Consider the following 17,857-nt stretch of genomic DNA (forward strand, 5'->3'; position numbering starts at 1 on the left):
GGGATGAAGATTTCTGAAATCAACCTTGGGTCTCCACATAAAAGCACACATGTGCACATGCACAATACACATGCCTTTCACACACACACACACACACACACACACACACACACACACACACAGAGTGAGAGAGACGGGGGTGGGGTGGAAAAATTACTTATATTTAATTAAAGAGCAGAAGACCCAGGCACACTGAGCTGAATTTGACCAGAAACGATATTGGAGGGGATAGAGGTATTATCCTGACCCCTTCAGGGAAGGGGTTCATGGGTCCAGATCATCTTTATCTCCATCACTTTCCCCTACCATGGGCAGTAGCTGTTCACCTTCAGTTTGTGCTGAAGACGGCAACACTTTTCATTCTTGTCTGGAGGGGAGGATGTCCTGGCCACCCCCAGGGGCTCAGATGGAGGATGAGCGATCTTCGGGCAGAGTGGCCCCACATGCTCCTCTGAGTGGGAGCCTCAGCTGGTCTCCTGCAGTCTCTCCAGGCACTTCAAGGACATTGAGTTTGTGGTCGCTGACTCAGAGGGATCCAGTCCTGAAACCAATGCCAGGGTTTTTTTTTTGGGGGGGCATTTCTAAATCTGGCCATGGTGGGAAAGAAAGGGCACAGCCAGGGCACACAATGCTGCCCTGAAGCTGGTGTTGCGTGTGGTGTGAGTGTGTGGGGGTGCTGTCGTGGAACCCCTTTCCACTCATGGCCATTTTACCATCTCTAGCCTGGATCCAAGATAGTGGCGGTCATCTACAGCCACGAAGGGGGCCTGTGTGTAGGTGTGAAAGCAAGGAATGATGGGACCAGTACAACCACTGTGTGAGCCGCTTTTGTGGTTCCAGAAACGTGGCATAGCCAGACCTCCATGGATGCTTCTTGGGGTTGGGGGCATGTATGAGGACTGGGCACGAACAGGCTGTATGCGTAGTCTATGCATAGGCAACCTCCAGTAAAGGTCCCTGTCCTGGGCTGTGGGTCTTCAGTGCTAGCCCCTCTATAAGTCAACTGTGCCAGCTATTGGGACACACAGGGTTCCTCCCTGCCATGTGCGGTGTGGGTCTGCTGAGACTCAGTTCCACTACCATCTGCAGCAGAGCAGGGTGCAGGGGTGGGGGGAGGGGGCGGGACTTGCTTCTGGAGGCCCATGGCAGATATCAGAAGGGGAAGGAGTGGGCACTATCCAGCCTGGGAACCCAGCCTCAGCACCCTACCTTGAGTCCCTAACCCTGAGCACGCAGCTGAGGGTTCAGACTCTGGTACCCGCCATCATCCGCTAACACCCAGCCCTGAGCCCCCAGCCTCTGAACTCCATGCCTGGCACAGAATGAGCTTGGAGCATGAGAGTCTTAGGGATGTCCTGGTTGTGAGGGCTCACCGGGGTAGAGAGAGGAGTATGGGGGTGGGGTAGGGGGTAGGGGACGGGGATAGGTCTAGCCACTCCCTCTAGGACTGTTACCTCTTACATTCAAGTGTCAGCATTGGAAGTGGGTCAGTGAATAAGGCATTTACCGCACGAGTGGGGACTAGAGTTTAGGTCCCTAGCCACCCAAAGAAAAACTGAATGGGCACGGATGAATCCCTGGTGCAAGCTGGCTAACCAGGCTAACCCATTTGGCTCTGGCTTCAGCAGGAGACCTTGCCTCAGTAACAAAGTAGGGAGAGTGACTGAAGGGGATACCGGATGCCAATGTCACCCGTGGAAGGGCACAAATTATGTGCAGGCTAGAGGCCTCAGAGCAGACTCTCCTCTGCCTCACCTTCTCTGCTCCCTGTCCTGGTCCCCTCCCGTTGCCTCCCCCTTCAAGTTCGTGTCTGGCCCCCATCCTGTCTCCCCTCTTCTCACTCTCTCCCCGTGGCAGCCTCCCTGTTGGCTTCTCCCTGTCAGGCATCTTTCTCTTCAGGCTCTGGGGAGGCTCCTGGGCCACCTGGGCCATGGCAATGAGCTCAGGAAGTCACAGGAGAGGTAACTGTGCAAACTGCTCTTAGGAGGGCCCGGGAGGGAAGGAGAGAGCAGGGCACCTGGGACAGAGGAGATGAAAGCGAAGTGTATAAAAGGCTGCCGGGTAACCTCTGGGGAGCCCCACCCTCATTCCTTACTCTGGGGTCCACCTTCTGACTCCCCGACATCAGCTCCTCTAGCCAGGTCCAGGATGCCGCAGTTGAAATAGAGACACGGATGGTGCTGATGTTATCCTAGAATCTTCATTAAGCATCAGCCGCTCTGAAACTGTGGGGGGGGGCAGGAGCTCTCTCCAGATGGGGGGCTGTCTGCCTCTTTCTGGGATCCTATTTTAGGAGGAGGCTGCCTTCAGGATGGGGCTCGTCTCCCAAGGGGCAGGGGCAGGCTTGGTGGCTCTAGGTGCAGGGACAGGACAGATGAGGCAGAGGGAAGTCTCCATCCTAGAGGGCTCAAAATGGAGCAAAGGGCTGAGGATGGCCAGCGTGGGCAGCTCTGGCTCCAAGGTTGAAGTGTACCATAGCCTAGGTTCCGGCCTCCTTATGGACAGGGCGCCCCATAGAGGTCCAAGGACCAGATGGAAGATGCGTGAGGAAGTGGAGGAATTCTCTGTGGGTCCTGTAGAAATTATACACACCAGGCAGAGAGGAAATCAACATCTCCCCTCTCCCTCTCTCCTGTCTCCTGGGTCCCGCACGCATGCACGCACACAGGCTTTCCCATCATCACCGACATGCCGTCTGAGCCAGCAGCAAGCACCTCTTTGTTCTCTGAACAAAGGGTGAAGATTGCTCCCTTCTTACAAACGAATCTGTGTATCTTGATTGCTCCGCCTAGGTGCATACAGACCCAGCCACATTCATGTGACCCACTGCCATGTCTCCCCAGGACTCTGACCTCCGTGTGTGTGTGTGGGGGGCATGCTTCAGTGGTGGTTGTCTCTCCAGCCATTTCGGACAAGGGTGAGATGTCACACACCCCTTCCCGTCCCCATTTGAGTGCTGTGGGCTAAGTCCTCTTGGTGGACCTGAAGACCAAGAAGTTTAATGCTAAAACCCATCCCACTGTCTCAAGCTGCCTGGCTATGCTTCTGGGATGAACTGGAAAACAGGGGGACCTTTGTCTGCAGTTCTTCCTTCCCCCAGCACTTTGGGGTCAGGACCTGCCAGCGTAGGGAGAGGGTCCTTGTTTCTTAGTGTTCATGAAGGACTCAGTCCTGAGAGCCTGTGTCACACCTGGCCCTGGGTCTTTGCTCCATGGGTTCCCTACCTCCATCCTCGCCTGGCTTTGCACTGAAGGCTGGTCTTAGTTTCCGACAGCCTGTGCAGATGATGGGGAAAGAGACCCATAGGTTTTTAATCACTGTGGGCTACACGGGCTTCTTAGGAGAGTGACTGTATCCTGCTATGGTTCCAGTTCCCACCAGGACTCCAGGTCCTGGCTTCTGCCCTATAGCCAGGAAGGTAGTTAGTTCCCTGTCGTGACGGACATCTTAGCCACTTCATCAGCCCTGAGGAGTCTCCTGGCTTTTGGTGAAAGTCCTGAATTTTGTTCACTGTGAAGGAGAGATACGCCTTGTTTTCCCGGTAAGCCAGGTGGTTCATGGGATAGAGACTCCCGGTTCCTAGGAGGAAGTGTTGGAGCCCTGGACCCCCTAGTTGGCTCTTATGAGGTGACCTCAGTTGGAGGGGGCCTAGACTCCGTGTCTGATGAACCCCATGAGAGGTCAGGGAACCTCCATTCTGCCACAGCAGCTTAGGTGGCTCATGCCCACTGGCACCTGCACTGGGTATCCATCTCCATGGGACACAGAATGATGACAGCCAGGCTCAGCCCTAGCAAGGCTCCTGCCTGTGGTCAGCAAATGCTAGAGCTGATTAAGATAAGGGACAGTCGCCAAGCTAGAGCTGCCCAGGGAACCATGGAGTCTCTCAAGGTCTGGCTGTACCTGGGCTCTGTCCAGGGCCAGAGAGCAGCATGGAGGGATCTTAGCATCCATTGGAACTTGGACATAATCTCTGAGAGCCACAGATGGGAAGGAACCAGCTTCAACAAAACAGAGATGGGTACCGGATGCTAGGGCATGGATGGAACACTCAGGTTTGGGCTGCTGGGCTCTAGTGGGGTGCAAATTCTGTTTACACATGTCTTGTTTTGCCATGAAAGATGATCTGTCACAACAGATGTCCATCTAGGTGACCAAATGGGTGTCGACTCAAGAGAAGGTACCAAGGGCTGGCATGTATCTGCCAATGAGGAAAAGCACATTGTCAATTTGGGGGCTGGTGATGCTTTTAAACTGAGGGCCAGAGAGGGAACTGACCTTCTGCAAGTCAATATAGCCTCTCATCTAACATGCTGTGAGTGGTCTCCCTGAGTCCTTCATGTCTGCGAATCCATTGACACACACACCCCCTCCCCGCTTCAAGCCCATCACTGTTATCTCCTGCATTTCATAGCCAGTGGAGGCATATGTTTCTGCTCACCCTAGGTCGCCCATTCAGACATGGCTGAACGGACTTGAGTCTGGGGAGTGTCGTAGCAGAAGAGGTCAGGCAGCCTAAGTCAGGAAGCCAAGCAATCTGAAGCATGGGTCACATCAACCCTGAAGTCCAGTGTGGTATATCTCTCTGCCTGTGACTGGGGCAGGAGGCAGGCTTCAGTGGTCAGCATCACAGGGTCAGCGCTATGGCATCATGCAGCACCCTCCCCGCCATTGGAACGGGGTCCAAGGCCAGCCACCCACACCTTGTTCTGTTCCCGCAGCTCACACGTGGACACCAGGTGGCGCTGTCGTCCATCAGTTACGTTGGCTGCTCTCTGTCGGTTCTCTGTCTGGCTGCCACGCTGGTCACCTTTGCAGTCCTGTCGTGAGTCACCCTCTCCTTGTGTCCCCAGGAGGCCTAGAAACTTACTGGAAATATCTGTGCATCCTGCCACTCTGGTCATACCTCTCTCTGGCTTTAAAGACCCTGGGGGTATATATACATCCCAGCCATGCTAGGTGGGGTCCAGATGTGACGATGTGACTGCTCTCCAGTGACATTCACTTTCAAAATCTGAGGTGCAGGGAAGCTATAAAGAAATAGCAGGGCCTGTGGAGTGGGGTCACTAGGTTTTAGACATACTAGAAAGGTCTGGAAAGTCCCACGCCGACACTTGAGGAGTTCTGGGGGGGGGGGGGGATCTGAGCCAGGCAAGAGTGAGCACAGGCATCCTTGACTCTCCCCTCCTCAGCAAGCTATGATGTCTGATTTTGAGGCCAAGTCATGCACAAGTGCCTTTGGATGGGGCCCATCAATAACCGAGAAAGCCAAAGAATAAATAATGCTTTCTTGCGCAGTCTGCCATGTGCAAGGAGACAGTACAGAGGTGAGCATCTTGGGGCGGGAGGCTAGGAAGCTCTCCCTGTTGGTGGCCATCCAAGCCTACAGGCAGAGCCCTGCCAGGAACGACTAGAAAAGGATGGCAGGTCCTGCAACCATCCTCCTGTATCCAAGTGGCTCTCTCCCTCCCTGCTGCCCTCAATGATGTTGATGATGTCATGGGGTGTATATTCTGCAGGTTCTAGTTCAGAATTCAGATGAGTGTCCCTGTCCCCCCCCCACTCCCCCAGGGTGGAGGGTGTGGAACAGAAGATGTCCCAGGGATGTTAGAAGAACCACTGGACTGTCATGCAGGGCTCAGGCTGTGCAGGGTGGTTGGATCTATGGAAGGACCTGGGATGCTAGTCAAGAGTCATAGGGAGCTGCTGAGGGTCCAAGCAGGGAGCGACAGCATGGAGGAGTAGAAGCCATAAAGATACCCATGGTTTCTCAAAGGTAGGGGACCAGAATGGGGATCGGATGTCAAGGCTGAGCTCTGGGACTCACACTCGCCTCTCTGTCTTCAGTTCTGTCAGCACCATTCGGAACCAGCGTTACCACATCCATGCCAACCTGTCCTTTGCTGTCCTGGTGGCCCAGGTTCTGCTGCTCATCAGCTTCCGTGTGGAGCCTGGCACGGTGAGTAGGTGCTGATCCTCACCCCGCAGCTGCGCCTCCCTCTGCACCTAGGTGAGACATTGGGGAGAGGATTTGTTGGGGGTCCTTTCTTGAGTTCCGGTGCTAGGAATGGGCATGAGTGAGTGGCAGAGTTAGAGGCTGTAGAAGAACTTGGGACTGAGAAACTGAGCCTTGGCTCCCCGGGATGAAAGTGAGGTCATGTGACTAGTGGTGTCCAGGAAATAGACACTGGGAAGAAAAACCTAAGCACGGCCATTGTGCGGTCCGTGGCCTCACCCTGCGTCTTTGCTTGGCTCCCAGGTCCCGTGCCAGGTACTGGCTGTTCTCCTGCACTACTTCTTCCTGAGTGCCTTTGCTTGGATGCTGGTGGAGGGACTGCATCTCTACAGCATGGTGATAAAGGTCTTCGGGTCAGAGGACAGCAAGCATCTCTACTACTATGGGATTGGCTGGGGTATGTAGTAGGGGCGGGGCAGATGGCAGGGATAGGCTGGGGTATGTGGTAGGGGTGGGGCAGATGGCAGGGATAGGCTGGGGTATGTGGTAGGGGTGGGGCAGATGGTAGGGGCTGAACCAATGATGATGAGTTGGGAGGGAGGAGGTGGGCCAGGTGTGACGGAGTGGGTCTTAGTGGCAATGAGGCAGAGTGGGAGAGTGTGGGACAGGCTTTGGGGGAGATGAGATGGGTCATAAAGAGATGGGGTGGGATCAGGTGGAGATGGGGTGGGATCAGGTGATGATGGGGTGGGATCAGGTGGTGATGGGATGGGATCAGGTGGAGATGGGGTGGGATCAGTTGGAGATGGGATGGGATCAGGTGGAGATGGGGTGGGATGGGGGATCAGGTTTTGGGGTGACATTGGTGAAGATGGGAATGGTCAGCATGATTCTACTTTCGAACATATCAAGGTTTGTCTCACGGCTTATTAATGTTCCATCATCTTGGGAAGAATGTGCTCTCTGCTGTTGGATGGTGTGTTCTACCAGTGTCAGGCTTAGCTGGCTCAAGGTGACATTCGGGTCCTCTGTTTTGACCTAGATCTTTCCTCTCTTTGCTCTACCCATTACTTGAAGTGAGGCACTGACCGTCACTTGGTCTGTTCCTGCGTCTCCCCTTTTGCCTCCTTTTGAATTAAGTGGGTGTTTCCCTGCACACCATTTTAATTCTCTTAATGAGTTTTCCACCGTATTTTCTGGGTTGTTTTCTTAGTGGTTGTCCCCGTGCTTACTGTATGCATTTCAGCATATTAAAATCTATTTTATGTTCTTACTAAATTACAGCGCAACACGGAAACGCTGCTTTTAAGTGGTTCTATTACTTTATTCCTCTTTCTGTGGTTATTGCTACACATATCACATCTACATGGGGGGGCACAGGCTGTAATATTACTTTATCAACCTTGCCTTGCTAAAAGAAGCCAAGAAAGGAGATGGGGCGTGTATCCGCAGCGTTTGTCCTATTATCCCTTGGACGCACCATTTCTGGCCCTCTGTGTTTGTCCCTGAGAGTCTGAATTGCCATCTGGCTTTGTCACCGTGCTCCAGCACAGCTTTGTCATCGTCCCTCTCTGGTGTACCTCGGAAGCTTATTACATTTCTATTTGTTATGGGCCTAATAATGCAGTTCTATAAATGTCATTTGATATTATTGCTTTTTAACTCAATTGAGGAAGGAAAAAAAAAAGAGGGCACACAACTCTACTGTTGCTTATAATTCCGTAATTTATCGGTGCTGTGTGTGTGTGTGTGTGTGTGTGTGTGTGTGTGTAGGTCTGCGTTTCCATGCGTTTGTGTATCTCTGTATGTGTCTGTGTGTATGTGTCTGTGTTGCTGTAGGTGTGCATGCATGTGTCTTTGTGTCTGCACTGATGTGCATGTCTGTGCATGTCACTGCCTTTGGTGCTGCTGGTTCTCATCCCGGAGCACTCTCTTCCCTTTCTGATGCTGGTTCTCATCCTGGAGCACTCTCTTCCCCTTCTGCTGCTGGTTCTCATCCCGGAGCACTCTCTTCCCTTTCTGATGCTGGTTCTCATCCTGGAGCACTCTCTTCCCTTTCTGATGCTAGTTCTCATCCTGGAGCACTCTCTTCCCCTTCTGCTGCTGAATCTCATCCTGGAGCACTCTCTTCCCCTTCTACTGCTGAATCTCGTCCTGGAGCACTCTCTTCCCTTTCTGCTGCTGGTTCTCATCCTGGAGCACTCTCTTCCCTTTCTATGGCTGTCGAGGCAGGCCTTCTAATCGCATGCTTGGATGGGATGGTTATTTATCCAGCCACATCAGTCTCACCTTCGTTTTACAAGGTGGTTGTGCCGGACCCAGATTCTTTTCCCTGAGTCGCTTTGTGGCCCCTCATTACCTCCATCTCCACTGTTCCCCTGAAGTCTGCTCTTTATCCTGACAGCTCCTGGAGCTGAAGGGCTGCTTTTCTCCTGTGCTGTTCAGTGGTTTCACTTGCTTTCAGCCTTTGCACTCAGTCGTGTCCAGGCTGCCTCCCTCCTGCACTCCCTGGCATTCTTCCTGGTCCTTATCAGCTGTTGAAGCAGCCATGATGTCTTCAGACACCTGCTTCACTCTGCTCTCCTTTCTGGTGCTCTCTAGCACCTGCCAGAAGTCCTAGGGTGTCACTGTTTCTCTGGGGACTCTGTTGGCTCCTGTTTGCGCTGATTGTCATGTGGCATAGTCTGTGTGGTGTTTGAGTCCCCCAGACTCTTCCTCCTGCTGCTTGGCCCCTGCTGGCTCTTCCAGGGAAGCTTTCATTTCAATGATTATACTTTTCAGTTCCAGAGTGTCCATTTGATCCTTGTTTCTCCTTAAAAAAAAAAAAAAAATCCCATCTGCTATCTGATACTCTGAAGAGACATGGTCGTCACACTCTGCTGGTGGCTTTAGTTAGTTCTTTCAACGTCTTCAATGACACTGGCCCCTCCCAGGCAGTTTCTCAGCTACTTTTCTTTTGTGCAGACCACACTTTCTGCTATCCTGTATGACTTAGAACCTTGGCTGAGTATTTGGTGTTTTTGGATGAGATCGTTCAGGGCTCTGAGCATCCTCCAGTGCTTACCTGCCGCTGGCTGGCTCGCTGCTCTGTTACTTGACTGCTTGAAGCTAGTCCTGGCCTGACATTTCCTAGCAGGATATGAGAGTGCAGGAACAGAGTGAGGACAGCGGCCACCTGGTGTCATGCCGTTCTTCATAGGGCTCTGGGAAGGGACAGTGGCCTCTGGTCTGCAGAGTGTTCCTCTCTACCCTGAGAGTCAGCTGAGGTAGGACACAGAGAGCTGCCACATCTCTATGGATAAACACACTTCGGGCTGGGCTTGGAGGGTGTCAAGCAGCGTGGGTGTCAATGGCTTCCTTAGAGTGGAGCTTTCCAATGCAGAGCTGAGGGTTAGGGATTTTGGCTCTGCCCCCTACGAATACCCTTCAGGCCCGGGCTGGGGAGCATGGGAAGGACTGAGCCCTGCTCATGTCACCACCCAGTAAGCAGTAAGCCACTTAAGTGTCCCTGGCCTCCCTAGCCTTTTTTTTTTTTTTTTTTTTTTTTTTTTTTTTTTTTTTTTCAAGACAAGGTTTCTCTGTGTAGCTTTGGAGCCTGTCCTGGATCTCGCTCTGTAGACCAGGCTGGCCTCGAACTCACAGAGATCTGCCTGCCTCTGCCTCCCGAGTGCTGGGATTGAAGACGTGCACCACCACTGCACAGCTGGTCTCCCTATTCTTACAGTGATTTTTGTGGATGTCCTTGAGACCGTTTATCTCAATCTGCTGCGCACTCAGGAAAGTTTACAGGGACTTTGAAAGTTTCAAAAATTGGATCCTTTATCATCCATCGTCTCACTGAGCCATGGCCTGCACAGTGTCCCGGTCTTGGCTTGTTGGCCGTATGGACTCTCGCCCATCCCAAGGCGCCCTCCGCCAGCGCAGGTGGATCCACTTCCTGCCAGTGTCGCACTGAGGCTGGGCACCCTCCACGTTCGCCATTGTTGGGGAACGTGGGCCAGGCATCAGAGACCTGCTGCTGCTTGTTTCTCCTTTTCTTCAAATGGGTTTAATTTTCTCAGCCCTCATTAGGCAAACAGCAGATTAACCGTGTTTACTGTGTGCGCGTGGAGTTGGTAAATGTCGTTTATTTGAGGCTGAAGTGGAGGCGTTGACACTTGACACTTTCCCCGGGATTCCCTGGAGAGACTAGCACAGAGGATGTGGGTGGGTAGCTGCCTCCTCCTGCTGCAGGCCATGCAGCTGGTACCCGCTGGCCCCATGGTTTCCATTCTGCCTTACTGCTTAGGCTGGGTGCTTTTGGATATGTCTGATACAAGGCTGGGTGTCCACTGCTCTCCATCCCGCCAGTGAGGCTGGTTCAAATGTGACCTGCTCCCTCAGTCCACCCGATTGCCCAGGTTGGAGGGTGGCTCCTTCCAGTGACTTCTGACTTCAGTTAGTAAAGTTCTAGAAACAGACATGGATGACTACCTCCCTACAGCTTATTGGTTTCTTTGTGGAAATTTGTCACTCTGGTAGAGAGAGGCAGATGATCAGGGCTGGTAGAGTGGTGTGTGTGTGTGTGTGTGTGTGTACACACACACACACACACACACACACACACACACGCACGCAATGGTATGTGGGTGGATCATGAGTGAGTGTGTGAATAGAGGGGTGTGATGGGTGTGTGAGTGTGAGAAGGTATGTGATGGATAGGTGAGTGGGTGTGTGATGGGTGTGTGAGTGGATTGTGAGTGGGCGTATGATGGTGTGTGCGTGTGTGACAATCCACTCTATCCAATCTGGAGGAATATTTTACTTGATCTGCCAGTGTTGGGGAAAAATGAGCTATTGACCAATATTAAAACACCGAGGGACATTACCTACAATGGCAAAGCCCCTTTGAAAAAAACGAGGAGGCAGGACATCCTGCTTCCCAATGTGGCAGGGACTGGCATTTTCTGATGTCCACATATGTGGTCCTCACAGAACTCAGTCTGCAGCCCTGATACAAGCTCTCTACAAATAGAACTCCAGGCAGCTCTGACCCCCGCAGCCCCCATCCATCTTCCCAACATCCTGCCCTTAATTAATTTCATCAGGAGCCCATGAACTGTGTCTTTCATCCTGCCAGGGCAGGGTTGGCTTCGAGCCTAAGTACAGGCAGTCTGCAGGCAGCAGGTTTTTTAGCCCCCATCCCCTAATGAAGAAGGAACTGGAGCTGACCCAGGAGACCCCGAGGCAGGCAGAGACCATGGGAAACATAGCCTCCTCCCCTTGGATCTCTCACAGGCAGCGCTTCAGCCTGCACATAATCGAAGTCTTTAGAAATCCAATCCTGTTTGGGAGCTGAGATGAGGAGGAGGAGGAGGAGGAGGAGGAGGAGGAGGAGGAGGAGGAGGAAGAGGAGGAGGAGGAGGAGGAGGTGTGGAGTCAGCTACAGGTTTGTTGGGGGCCATGCCCTGAGCTGGGGACAGGGGTTTGTGGAAGTGAGGGGACCAGGTTGTGTCCCTGGGGAGATGAGGGACGCTGGTGCCTGCATTTTGATGCAGCCAACTGGAATTTGATTACCGACTCGGCACGGAGAGATGTCACGAGGTTTATTGGTTTCCATGGCACTTGATGTCTTCTGTGACTCCCCCCTCATCTGGGGTGAGACCCCATTGAAGTCCATTCCAGGCCTGCCTTCCTCTGCATTTTTATTTAGGAAGCCATCTTGGCCTCTGTGTGGTGGTGGGATATTAATCAGGGCCTTCTGGGCCGTGCTGCGCTAATAACCAGCTTCCTGCTTTTGCTTGGGTTTAAATGCTATTCTAGTTAGGGTTACTATTGCTGTGATGAAACACCATGACCAAAAAGCAACTTGGGGAAGGAAGGGTTTATTTCACTCACAGTCCCATATAACAGTTCATCATCAGAAACAGTAATGACAGGTATTCAAGCAGGGCAGGAACCTGGAGGCAGGATCTGGTGCAGAGGCCATGGAAGGATGCTGCTGACTGGCTGGGCTCCCCATGGCTTGCTCGGTCTGCTTTCTTATAAAACCGAGGCCCACCAGCCCAGGGATGGCACCACCCACCATGGTCTGGGCCCTCCCCTCTTCAATCACTAATGAAGAAAATGCCTTACAGCTGGATCCCATGAAGGCATTTTTCTCAACTGAGGCTCCCTCCTCTCTGATGACTCCAGCTGGTGTCAAGTTGACATCACACCAGACAGTGTAAACGCCGAGCAGTGGTGTTAGGTTTCTAAGACCTATCCACCATGGAACAGTGCCCGTGAGAGGGTAAGAACCCAGACTCCATAGTGGAGAGGTCGTCACCTGGAGCCAGTGCTGGGAATTCAGTACTGAACCCGTAAGAAGCACACACCACTTCTGCCTGCCACTCAGAACAAGGTCCCAAGAGCCTCACGGGGCGGACTGCACATTTGCCACATGTGGAACAACAGAAACGTGGAAAGGTGGCCTCAGTAATCTCCTGGGGGATGCCCAAGTCTTCTGTTGGTTCTTGCCAGCACTTCCCAGCAGTGGTTCCCAAATATGTCTGTTACCCTTACCGGGATCTTAGGAGGCCAACTCTAGGGTTGGCATTAGGCTGAGTCTTCTGGAAGATCACCATGTTCCTAAGAGGAGTGCATCTCGACCCAGAGAGAGTATAGCTATGGTGACAGGGCCAGAAGAACTCCAGAGGGCCCACAGAGGGGTGGCACAAGTTAGCTGGGGTTTGGGGGAAGACGCTTTCGGATGAGACATTGGTGGGAGTAGGTGAGGAATCTGAGTCATCCAGGATGCTGCTTACGACAGGGATCAGCGCCACACACCAAGGGCTTTACTGTCCCTGTGCATCTCATGTGGCCCTTGCAACAGCCCCATGTGAGCACTCCTCAGACTCCATTTCATAAACCACGAGGTCACGGAGGCCCAGAGAGGTTCAGCCAGCTCCCCGAGGCTGCACAGCAGGTCTGGTGTGACCCCAGGAAGGGAGCCAGGTGTCATTTGATCCCACAACTCAGGCTTCTTCCCTTGGTTGTCTTTTGTCTGTGTCCACTCTCCTGGTTTGTCCTTCTGTGAACTTTTCTTCTTAATTTCTGATAAAAAAAAGACGCACACACACAAAATCAGATTCCCAAAGCAGAAAAGGAAGGAAGGAAGGAAGGAAGGAAAAGAAAGAGAGAGAGAAGAAGAAAGGAGGAGGAGGAGGAGAAGAAGAAGAAGGAGAAGGAGAAGAAGAAGGAGAAAAGGAAGGAAGGAAGGAAGGAAGGAAGGAAGGAAGGAAGGAAGGAAGGAAGGAAGGAAGAGGAGGAAGGAGGGAAGGAAAAAGAAAGGGAGAGAGATATATATAGAGAAAGACCAGTGTATGAAGCCCTCGGGCTTTCCACCCACCTCCCTGCTCTGCACTGTCTTCTGAGCAGTCTGTCCGCCATCTTGCTGTTCATCAGTCACCAGGTGATAGTATAAAGTCACGACCTGGGACCAGCCCTCACTTCAACCATCCAAAGTATTAGAGGCCATGTTGTCATCTCGAGTAGACTATGAGATCTTGGCGTAAGAGATGTGCCTTCCAGAGCAAGATGGGGACTTCTTGATGCTTGAGGCTGTGGCTGCATCCGGGAGGGAGCAGAGAGTCATCGCCGATATTCCCACCAATCACCACAGAGAAGCAGTCTTCCTTGCTCAGTGGCACTTGCAGGGGAGGCTGAGGCAGCCTCAGGTTCACTGTACCGGTTGTTTCCCGGTGCTGACCATCCGCCTTAAGAGACTCCCTGATGTCTCCTGTGTTTATTTGGGGTTAAACTGGTCCTTGCCTCAGAGGCAAAGATGTGGGGGAAACGCCTTAAAAAGATGAGGGTAGACCTCAAACCGCCATTCTGGTAGAGAGAATGAAGGCATGAAGCTCTCCGTCTGCAGGGGGCGCTAGATAGCTGTGGGGTGGAGACACTGGGCTGCTCTTTCTCACACAAGCCGGTTGAAGCTGAGAAATAAGTTTCCTCTATTGTAGTGGTTCTCAACCTTCCTAATGCTGCCACCCTTTAATACAGTTCCTCATGCTGTGGTGACCCCCAATCACAAAATTATTTTCGTTTCTACTTCATAACTGTAATTCTGCTACTGTTATGAGCCGTAATATAAATATCTGATATGCAGGATATCTGATATGTGGCCCCTGTGAAAGGGTCATGTGACCCCCAGGTTGAGAACTACTTCTCTAGCCCCCTTCCTCTTGAACACTCTCCTTGGAGGGATCCTATGGTGGACTATGGAGCCAGGTCTTTGGTCTCTTTGCCCCACCCCCGACCCCCCACCCCCTGCAGAGGCGGCAAAGGGTACCAGATCCTGAGCCTGTAGAAATGCCGAGTGGCAGAAAAAGTTTGCAAAATTTGAGAGGGATCGGCCTGAAAGCTCAGGTGTGTGTGTGTTGGGGGGGGGGGGGGAGCACAGCCATGTTTCCAGAGTGAAACCCTACGCCACAACTGAGCTAAAGAACGCTGAGCAACTTCCTCCTGGTGGAGACTCACATCTGAATATATATATCAATCCCCTGAACTTTTAAAGTGCAGGGAGCGGTCAGCTCTCTCTGGGCTGGCTGGCTTTAAGAGCAGTTTGACCTGGAGTTCTTTCTTGGCAGGAAGACAGAATGCCGTGGGAATTGCTGGTCTAGATGTTTTTCTAGTTTATTCTTCGACCTCTCTTCCACCACCTCTCCAGAAGCCTGATGAGGTTTTGTAAAACAGATCCAGCTCAAAGTGGCTTAGGCACAAAGGGAATTTAATGGTTCATATAGCCATGGTTCATATAGGTCTTTGGTGACAAATTCGGGTCTTGATCCGTGGGCTTCCACAACACAAATTTGCCTTTCTTGATATCCTCACTGGCAGTGCCCTGAGCTTTCCTTAACTCCCCATGGTACCAAGGTGGCTGCACAAGCCCCACCTGTCCCACCAATGTCCTTACCCTCTCTGCAACCCCATGAGGAGTGAGTTTTTTCTTCCCAGTATCAAAGGCAGTCTTGCCTTTGAGTCCCTGCTGGAGTCTGATTGGTTCATCCAGGTCACATGTCCATCTTTCAATCAATTGCTGTAGCTACAGGGATTGATGGCCCACTGAGCCAGTTATGGGTCACAAGCCTGAAAGCCAAGAAGGAGTCAGTCTCTGGGCCCCATAGATGTGAAGTAGAATGGCAGGCTAGAGAGTTATGGGCTCAAACACTGGCAGTATGGGGGCTGTATATTTGATAGTCTAGTCCGGCTGGCCCTGGACTGTCTGCTTCCCTATAGCTATGGAGTGGTTTCTTAACTCATGTTCTCTTAGGGAGTATCTTAGTTAGACTTTTATTGCTGTGAGTAGGCACAATGACCACGGCAATTCTTACAAAGGAAAACATTTCATTGGGGACTGGCTTACAGTTTCAGGAGTTTAGTCATTATGATCATGGCGGGACATGGTAGCATGCAGGCAGACACGGTGCTGGAGAAGGAGCTGAGAGCTCTACATCTTGATCCACAGGCAGCGGGAGATTGCCCCGCTAGGCTTAGCTTGAGCATATTAAGACCTCAAAGCTGGCATATTAAGACCACAGTGACATACTTCCTCCGACAAGGCCCCGCCTACTCCAACAAGGCCACACTTCCTAATAGTGCCACCCCCTAAAGGCCAAGCATTCAAACACATGAGTCTGTGGGGGCCGTTCCTATTCAAACCAGCACAGGGAGCCAACCTGTGGCATGTGGGGTGTTCAGCAGAGGACTGGGCCTCTGCCTATTGAATGTCCAGCACACACATCCCTGTTAACATACACAAAATGCCCTCAACCGCTCCTACATGCTTCTTGTGGGTCAACTTGACCTAGGAATCATCGCCCAAACAGAGGACACCTAGCTTCCCTTCTTGTCACTATGGGCCACCCTGCCCCAAAGCCTTGTACAGACCCCTAGGCTCCTAGGTAGAACCAAAATAAGGTACTGTGTAAGTGTGACCATGTGTGACCTCTGGCTTAACCTACAAGTTCCTTGTATCTAACAGTGCTCTGTGCCCAGTGCTCAGCCATAGTCCCCAGGGCATATGCCAGCCATGAGTGAACACACGCATCTGTGGACAGAAGCGGATGGGAACATGCCGTGTGACATCTCCATCTCTCCGCAGGGTGCCCTCTTCTCATTTGCGTCATCTCCATGTCATTCTCCATGGACAGTTATGGGACAAGTGACAGGTAAGTGACGCCGTATCCCCTGAACATGCCTTATGATTGGCAGGCCTCCTGTAGAGAAGAGCATTGGAAGGTGCCCATAGTCTTAGATGTCCAAATTCACCTGGGTGCAGAGTGGGCATTGGCCGGCTCCCTCAGGCCCGTGCAGAGAGAGCTGTAGCAGTCGTTACGCTCTTAGAACCAGTGATGGGAGTCAGGTGGAGGTGGCCGCACACTCCTTTAATCCCAGCACTCGGGAGGCAGAGGCAGGCGGATCTCTGTGAATCTGAGGCCAGCCTGGTCTACAAAGCAAGTTCCCAGGACAGCCAGGACTACACAGGAAAACCCTGTATCAAACAAACAAACAAACAAACAAACAGAAAAAGAACCACCATGTGGGTATTATAATGTTCCAGGTTTCTTTTTCCTTTTGCATTTATTCAGTGTGTGTGTGTGTGTGTGTGTGTGTGTGTGTGTGTGTGTGTGTAAATGTGCTTGTGTGCACATGCATATGTACATGTACACAGATGTCACGGCACCCAGTTGGAGGTCAGAGGGCATCCTTCAGGAGTCAGTCCCCTCCTTCTACCACATGGGTCCAGGAGTTCTGACTCAGATCATCCGGAGTCCTGGCAGGAAGTGCTTTTAGCCACTGATCCTTCTGATGGGAATTTTTAAAAATCCTCCTGCTTCTCCCAGATGCACGGCTCTGGTCACCCATGAAGCCTAGGTTTGTGACCTTCGGGCCTTTCTTGGGTATTCAGCGAATGTATAGCATCCGGCTGAAAGAATATGAGAGTATGTGAATGAACACAGTCTGGGATGCACAGGCTGATGGGTCTTGTAACCCTTGCCTGGCTGGGAGGCCTGGGCTACCTTCTTTCCTGCCGTCTCTGTGGGTCCCAATCATGTCACGAGGGAGGAACGTTCGTGTCCAGGATTGAAAAGATGACATTCCTGGACTCCACCCCTGCACTGGGAGGTCATGGAGCCCCATGGGGAAGCTGGCCATCTCACTTGAGTTAGAGGCCGTGTCTCTGAGAACATCAGGTGGACTACCACATTCCTAGTCACTATACCCCAGCATGTTAGAGTGAGCGATTGCTGGGATGCACTGGAACCTTTTTTTTGTGCTAGGGTTCCATGGGGTATAGTGACCAGCAGGCCCAGGGCAGATGGGCAGGTGGCCAACCGGTTCCCTGAGGCCCACTGGAGGTCCCTTCCTGGCTAATATTTGATTCGCTCTGCAAAGATCCGGAGTCAGTCCCCGGTGAGGCCTTTTTGTTTACTGTGGTAATGAAACAGAAATCTACTCTGTGTTGTGGCTGAACTCCACAGAGGTGGCTGACCCAGGCATCAATCCCGAGACATCCTCTCCAAGAAAAAGACCCATGAGATCACCACAGAAGTGACTGGGATGAAGAGCGAATGTCACAGCAGCACCGAGAGCCGATGAATTCTCTCACTGGGCTGCGGCCCTGCCATTGCTGTGGCTGAGGACCACTGGAGTGGAGGTGCCTCTGTGGAGGGTGGACAAGGTTGCTGAAGTAACTCTTCTCTCTCCACAGCTGCTGGCTGTCCCTGGGAAGTGGTGCCGTTTGGGCCTTTGTGGGCCCTGCCCTGCTGGTCATTGTGGTAAGTCCCCCCACTTCATGGGCAGAGCCAGGCAGGCCAGGGGCAGGGCCACGTGGACTGTGCCAGGCTCCCTGAAGATACACCCCAAGATATAGCA

The 17,857-nt window shown here is 52.3% G+C and overlaps 1 protein-coding gene across 2 annotated transcripts in view; it reads left to right on the forward strand.

The window, feature by feature from the left end:
* The window catches only part of Adgrd1 (adhesion G protein-coupled receptor D1), a 117,093-nt gene that overhangs the window by 86,562 nt on the left and 12,674 nt on the right, over nt 1–17,857 (forward strand). For both annotated transcript variants that reach the window (XM_059249082.1, XM_059249083.1), the window contains 5 exons: nt 4,722–4,825; nt 5,848–5,959; nt 6,260–6,413; nt 16,083–16,149; nt 17,694–17,760. In XM_059249082.1, coding sequence (XP_059105065.1) covers nt 4,722–4,825; nt 5,848–5,959; nt 6,260–6,413; nt 16,083–16,149; nt 17,694–17,760 — 504 coding nt within the window. The remainder of the gene's footprint in view (nt 1–4,721; nt 4,826–5,847; nt 5,960–6,259; nt 6,414–16,082; nt 16,150–17,693; nt 17,761–17,857) is intronic.

The sequence above is a fragment of the Peromyscus eremicus genome, chromosome 23 (assembly GCF_949786415.1).
Source record: "Peromyscus eremicus chromosome 23, PerEre_H2_v1, whole genome shotgun sequence".
NCBI classification, from domain to species: Eukaryota; Metazoa; Chordata; class Mammalia; order Rodentia; family Cricetidae; genus Peromyscus; species Peromyscus eremicus.